General features: G+C 39.4%; 1 protein-coding gene across 5 annotated transcripts; it reads left to right on the top strand.

The window, feature by feature from the left end:
* The first annotated feature begins 1268 nt into the window (after nucleotides 1-1268).
* Nucleotides 1269-6786, top strand: GPR85 (G protein-coupled receptor 85). Of its 5 annotated transcripts, XR_007121670.1 has the most exons (4): nucleotides 1269-1895; nucleotides 2057-2174; nucleotides 3288-3377; nucleotides 4489-6786. XR_007121670.1 is itself a non-coding variant. In XM_047695993.1 (3 exons), exon 3 carries the CDS (start codon nucleotides 3458-3460, stop codon nucleotides 4568-4570), a length of 1113 nt encoding a protein of 370 aa, XP_047551949.1. In that variant the 5' UTR covers nucleotides 1269-1895; nucleotides 2060-2174; nucleotides 3288-3457; the 3' UTR covers nucleotides 4571-6786. The 5 variants fall into 5 exon arrangements, 4 of the variants coding, with proteins under 4 accessions (XP_047551949.1, XP_047551948.1, XP_047551950.1 ...); XM_047695993.1 differs by having other exon boundaries at nucleotides 2060-2174; nucleotides 3288-6786; XM_047695992.1 differs by having other exon boundaries at nucleotides 3288-6786.
* Nucleotides 6787-7377: the final 591 nt, after the last annotated feature.

Raw genomic sequence — 7377 nt, 5'->3', positions numbered from 1 at the left:
GCATCACACAGTTTTGAGATCTTCTGAATTTGTTTTGCAAAAAAGTGGAATGTCTCACTTGAATGGAAATGCCCTCAAGTTACTTCCAGTATTGCTGTAGGATTGATTTTTCTAGGTTAAGGGAATGCAAAAGTTAGGTGCTTTGTACGTATTCTTTTTCGGTTTTTTGTTTCTGTTTTTTTAAACAAATAATTATCTATCTTTTAAATGGGTTTAGGATATCCCAAAACAAATCAGGAATATGGAACATCATTTCACTATTACCAACATAGGGCTTTGTGTAATGACTGTGACACCATGACAGGGAAGTATTCATTTTTAAGCTTTAAACAGACAAAGCTTTACCTCAGTGTGTCCAATAGAAATACAATATGTAAATTAACCCATATTATCTGTATGCTGATTGGCTTGAGTTCGCCCGAATGTCACAATCTCACCACCCAGCAATGAGGTATTTTACTGCTGTCTGGAGATCAAATTATTACTGTAGAGAAGATCTTTATTTTTTCTGTTTCATTAACAGATTATTATAAAGCAATAAGCATGCAGGAGGAGAAGCAGACGTTTTACATTGGGAGTTAATGAAAGCATGTCTGCTCGTTTTTTGGAGATGGGGAGTTTTTTAAAATCTTATACCACCCCATAAACAAAACTCTTCGGAAATGGTAAAATAAGGAAATGCATGATTCCAGAGGCATCCCTAAGCACCCAGTTGTCAGGCTATGTGGTGTCTTGTGATATCATCGGACCTTTTGGATGGGTGTAAGTTTTATGAATTCGTTATATTCCTAGTATTTTTCTTCCGTGAAAACAGAGGGGGAGGGAAAGGAAACTCACACACACAACTGCTTTGACATTACCAATGTATCGGTCAGCAGCCGTACTTACAAGAAGGAAAGAGAAAGGCTGTTGCTCGGTGGGGTGGAATGCGAGGAACAGTCATTTAAAATTTTTCTAAGCCTGATTCTATAGTCATAGTCGTTAAGGTAAAATGGATGTAAATCATTTTGCAGTTGTCCTCCGAACTTAGCTTCTCCCTACTTAACATATATTTGCGTACATTTGATAATAGAAGATGACTAACAAAGACAGGGCTGCCCTAACCTGCTTTCCCTTCTTCCCCATTGACAAGGTTTTTCTTGACGGCACTTTAAAAAAAAAAAAAAAAAAACATATATATATATACATATATATATGTATATATATATATATATAATTTCTTTTTCTTTCTTTCTTTTTCCTCCCCCTCCCCCCACGCCCGGGCTAACCTGCAAATGCAAAGGTCAGCTGGGGAAATCACTAAAAAGGAAATCTAAAAGAAGCTTCCAATGCATTGGACCCCCTTAAAAGAGAAAGATAGGAAATGTTCGGGGAAGACTAGGGTTCGGGGAAGCTGAAGAGGGGGCGAGCGCCCCCAACACTGTGGCTTCTCCTGGCGTTGCCCTAAGGGAAGAGGATGGGCCTGAGGTCCTGAAAAAGCCTTTCCAAGCCCCCACTTCAGCTCTGGGGAGGGAAAAGTTCAGTAGCAGCCAGAAAGGGACAAAAGCCTAATTTTGCCAGTTCAACAGGATAGCAGAGTCAATAAACCCTGCCAGCTTTGGAAACAGGTCGAGGCTCCTGTTGGCTCCACAGAGGCTGAAGCAGCCCTCGCCGCCGCCCTCGTCGTCGCCGCCGCTGCCGCCGCCGCCGCCGCCGCCGCCGCCGCGGCCCCTGCGTTACTGGGGGAGACGGTGCCGCTGCGACAGGGGAGGACGCGGCTGGAGCTCAAGGAGGCTCCAGCGCGCAGGCGCCGCCGAGCCTTGCCTGGATGCTCAGTCAAGGCACTAAGGCAAAAAAAAATCAGCAATTTATAGAAAGAAGAAGCTATAGTCTGTCGGGATATCCAACACCAACAGGTAGGAGGATATACTCTCGGTTAAGTTTGGGGGGAGGGGGGCGCACAGTGTTGATGAAACTGCAGGTTCACCGGCACCGAGCCCTCCCTGAGGTTTTTTGTTTTTTGTTTTTTTGACAATAAACTGCATAATGGAAGTACATTCAGACAATGCATCTTCAGTAGGGCTTATTGAGAGCTCCATTTCTGGAAAGCGTTGCAAGACTGAGGAATATCAGACTGCGAATCACCGGGAACAGTTCCCTTGCAGCACAGAAGCAATCTCTCTCCCCATCTTCGCGTATGTAATGCATGTCTCTCTCCCCCTCCCCCTCCTCTACCCCACATTATAAATCCAGGGGTGGCGGATTTCAGGTTTCGTAATGTTGCATGATGTGATCGGTATTTACCCAGGGATGTACTGGTGGGGAAATTAAAATCGTCGAACGCAGTTTTGCCTGGGCTTTCATCAGTATATTCCGGGCTAGTGAGAAGTGGCAAAGGAAACATGCTTGGTGGGAATAACAGAGGAAGCCGATTTTCCTGGTGTGGCTCTCAGGCACCCAGGAGACAATGTGCATTTTGTTTTAAAATGAAGCCACTTGCGATTTGCAACAAAGATTATCAGTGTAAATAGGAAAGGCTTAATTGCCCGAGAAATACATGTTCATGTTAAATTCATTTGAATCCAGGCAGCCAAGGTCTACAAATTGAAGTGCATTATTCCTCTGGGTGTGTTTCCCTGGCCAATATTTACATTAACCGTTTTTAATAATCATGTGGGTTTAAAAGGGAAAAGATTTACCAAAAATGGGGGGTGGGGTGGGGAGGGAAAGACAAAAGATTAAATCACATCAAATGCGGGATAACTTCCTATTAATTTCGGAGTCTAATGTTGAAATTGTGCTTTAAGATGAATCAACAAATACTCTTCTTGCAATATGCAGCATGAATAGTGCCACTTAAGTTAAAAGACATAATTTGCAAGGGCTCTTTGGATCCATATCAGCAGGAAAGCTGCCTGTAAAACACTGACAGATACTAACAGAACTCAGATAATGTAGGCAGGCTCATCTCTGTCACCTACCAGCAATCTTGTGGATTCCATTGTAACATTAATGATTAATTCCTGGACTGGCATATTTTATGACTGTGGAACATTTTATTCCTTCTGTCCTAAAACTACCCAATCAAATTTATGTTCTCCAATATAAGGGCATTTTACAATTCATCTAGTTCAGAAAACTAAACAAGCCAATTTTCTGAAATCCCAAACAAAAATACTTACTAAAGCAAATATTATTACTCAAAATTAAAACTTTATTTGCTTCCCTGTAAATGAACAGCTTTATGTTAGCACTGCCTGACATCATTACTTGTTAACTTAAGAACTGATAGCTCATTTTTTTTCCAGATATTCTGATGGCAAATCAAATGGAAGAAAAGAGGAAGCATGACTGCAGATCACATCAGTTCTCTTTGTGGATTACATTTTCAGTAAAATGTATGGATCTATCTTTTCCTTGTTCTTATATCTAGATCATGAGACTTGACTGAGGCTGTATCTTTATCCTCCATCCATCTATGGCGAACTATAGCCATGCAGCTGACAACATTTTGCAAAATCTCTCTCCTCTAACAGCCTTTCTGAAACTGACTTCCTTGGGTTTCATAATAGGAGTCAGCGTGGTGGGCAACCTTCTGATCTCCATTTTGCTAGTGAAAGATAAGACCTTGCATAGAGCACCTTACTACTTCCTGTTGGATCTTTGCTGTTCAGATATCCTCAGATCTGCAATTTGTTTCCCATTCGTATTCAACTCGGTCAAAAATGGCTCTACCTGGACTTATGGGACTCTGACTTGCAAAGTGATTGCCTTTCTGGGGGTTTTGTCCTGTTTCCACACTGCTTTCATGCTCTTCTGCATCAGCGTTACCAGATACTTAGCTATCGCTCATCACCGCTTCTATACAAAGAGGCTGACCTTTTGGACGTGTCTGGCTGTGATCTGCATGGTGTGGACTCTGTCTGTGGCCATGGCATTCCCCCCAGTTTTAGATGTGGGTACTTACTCATTCATTAGGGAGGAAGATCAATGTACCTTCCAACACCGCTCCTTCAGGGCTAATGATTCCTTAGGATTTATGCTGCTCCTTGCTCTCATCCTCCTAGCCACACAGCTTGTCTACCTCAAGCTGATATTTTTTGTCCACGACCGAAGGAAAATGAAGCCAGTCCAGTTTGTAGCAGCAGTAAGCCAGAACTGGACTTTTCATGGCCCTGGAGCCAGTGGCCAGGCAGCCGCCAATTGGCTAGCAGGATTTGGAAGGGGTCCCACACCACCCACCTTGCTGGGCATCCGGCAAAATGCAAACACCACGGGCAGAAGAAGGCTCTTGGTCCTAGATGAGTTCAAAATGGAGAAAAGAATCAGCAGAATGTTCTATATAATGACTTTTCTCTTCCTAACCTTGTGGGGCCCATACCTGGTGGCCTGTTATTGGAGAGTTTTTGCAAGAGGGCCTGTAGTACCAGGGGGATTTCTAACAGCCGCTGTCTGGATGAGTTTTGCCCAAGCAGGAATCAATCCTTTTGTCTGCATTTTCTCCAACAGGGAGCTGAGGCGCTGTTTCAGCACAACCCTCCTTTACTGCAGAAAATCCAGGTTACCAAGGGAACCTTACTGTGTTATATGAAGGAGCATCTGGAAATCTTTAGCCTTGTGAAACACTAACCTTCTCTGCTAAGCAATCGTGGCTTGTAGCCATATCTTGAGAAGAAAATCAAGAATGGGATCAGCGGTTATAAGGATTTGGGCAACATTCTGCAGTATTTGCAATAGTTCACCTATAATCCTATTTTAAATCTCAGAGTGATCCTGCTGACTGCCGGCGAAGGTTTGTAATTAAGAAAGGACTGAACCACTGCCCTAAGTTTCTTTCTGTGGTTGAAACTAGATAATGAAAGTAGCAGGTGCTAAGTATCAGTGCTAAATGCTGTGTATATCACTACTTATGAAAAAAGAAAAAACATCAAAAAAACAATTAGCATTGGACATCTTAATAAATTAAGTTGACATGAGGTAAATGTGTTGATAAAAACTAATTTTAGAAGTTTGAAGACTTTAAAACATTTCATACTATTATTGTTTTGCAAAAACTAAAATATTTGGGGACTTAAAGTACTGTAAGCCACTAAAGACGTGCCATGAATTATTGGATTATCACACTTTTAAAAATTTGCCTTGTAAGTTTGGGAGAGCATTCCAAAGCAGTATATCGGTTTCAATTAGAGTTTACTCTTTTTTTTTTTTTTTGTATTAATACATTACTATTTCTAAATACCACTTTCCTTACCTACTAGTGAAATTGCTAGCATTGAAGTGTATTATGTGGTTTTTGTTGATTTGGTATAAAGTTTTTCCAATTCATTTATATTTTACAAATGCTAGATATTGGTCTAGGAGGCAACATTAATGGTACCAAATGATCACAACTGAGCAGTTCTAATAATGCAGAATAAACACATGTTGCCTTAAAGGGTTATCTAGTATCTTTCATCTTATTTAGCATTGGAGCAAATAGTCAAGGGAAATCGAATTAGTAACTGGTCATGGTCATGCATCTGGAAGTGCATGGACGATCATTTAATACTCTTTTTCCTTTTTCCTCACATGGTTTGAAATTTAAGGTGCACATCACTGGGATAATGAGATTTTCTTCTGAGGTGTGCTACCCATTCTAGTGTGTTCTAAGAAGAAGGCAGTTGATGTATGTTTATATTTTAAATCAGCTGTCAAGGGGAGACCACAGCCTTAGTAAGACATCCTGCACAATTTGAGAAGCATTTATTCTACCGACGGCACAGTCTTGTTTATACTTTCTGCACATTCAGTGTATTGGTCGTTTAAATTATTTCAGTTATACCTTGTGAAAGCTTATCATATGATTTCTGGTATTTTAGAAATACATTAGAGTCTGTGAGTCTCATTCTTTAAGATACAGATGTGTGAATTTCAATATAAAGTTGCATTTGCCAAAATTTAACCCGTGTAGCCTGTTACTTTTCTTGGAACAAATTTTACCTTTTTGGCAATTAACAATTTCTTTTGATCTGGGAGGCAAGCACAAACTAGGAAAACTAGCTTTATTATGGTTTTGCTTTTTGATTTTTTTGTAGCTACTGTATTTTGATACTGGAAATGCACAAGTGATAGGGAACTTAAAGATGATAAACTGACAAATAATATTATCTACAAAAGCATTATTTGGTAGCTTATCATAGTTATCCCTCCATTTATTTTTACAAACCAGTAATGTTTAGAGATACATACCTGCTTAGTTAATTGGTTCAGAATTTTAATATAAATATCACATTTTAATTTGGAGCACTGAAGAAATTTTGGATTCTAAATATATAACATCGAGGAAGAATGGTTTACAATAACATTATGACAAAACCAGAAAAGTTATTGTTTTTGTTTTCCATTGTTTTCATTTGTTTTTTGTTTGTTTTGTTTTGTTTTGTTTTGTTTTGTTTGGTACTTGAAAAATAAGATTGGGAATCTAATGGAACAAAATTCTTTATTGCTACAGTACTTCTGTAAAGAGACTATCAATATAAATATAAATAAGGAAAAATAAATCACTGGAATGTCCCAATGATATATGCAACTATTCAGTTTTGCTCATATAAGGACAGCTCAAGCCATGATTTAGTGAGCACTGTGTTTAACCTCATTTTACTTTATACCAAAGTTGACTGGATCTGAGACAAAGTTTAATGTACAATAGGAGTTGAATCTAGCAATAAAGGCCCCTTGTTGCTACTAAAATCATTCTCCAAAATGCAATAAAAAATGTTATCAAAAGGTATTCTGATAACATGGTTTCCAACTCAAAAAAAAGTTATAGTAGAGGCATAATTACAATGATTACAGAGAACTTGGCTTAGAGCTTCAGTTATCACCAGCAATCAGTGAACATTCAGCAATTGTCTTGCTGCCAGATCAGCTATTATCAACACTAGTCTCCATAACACAGACAAGAAAACTGAGGCATAGATTAAAGGTAGGGGCATAAGGAGTCAAGAGAAAGAGCAAAATGAGATTGCCTGACTCTCCCTAGCTATTTGGAATAACAGATTCCAACAGCTTGGTAAGTGACCAGTGAATAAGGCAGAACTGTCATAAATTTTGTTTAAGACTACTTTTGACTAACTTGGCATTTCAGGTCAAGGGGCAAGCACTGGGTGAGATACATCCCTAGTTAATCGATGTCATTTATAAATCAATGAGTAATGGTGGCAATCATGTAAAAGTCTGCTCCCGTGTCTTAATGACCGAATGACATTATCTATTTTGGCACCCATTCCAATATTCAATATTTAAAAACAGTTGGTAACTAATTCAACTTGAAAATGTTATTAATTTTCAACCCCTGAAAATATTCCCACTGGCGAGTCCAACTTCCCAGTGAGAAAGATCCATTATCAGTAATAATGT

Source organism: Lutra lutra, chromosome 11, assembly GCF_902655055.1.
Source record: "Lutra lutra chromosome 11, mLutLut1.2, whole genome shotgun sequence".
NCBI lineage: Eukaryota > Metazoa > Chordata > Mammalia > Carnivora > Mustelidae > Lutra > Lutra lutra.
This window is presented reverse-complemented; position numbering and strand designations above follow the sequence as displayed.

Bases quoted from the DNA above. Each gene is read 5' to 3' on its own strand.
- GPR85 (XM_047695995.1), top strand. From the start codon at position 3,458: ATGGCGAACTATAGCCATGCAGCTGACAACATTTTGCAAAATCTCTCT.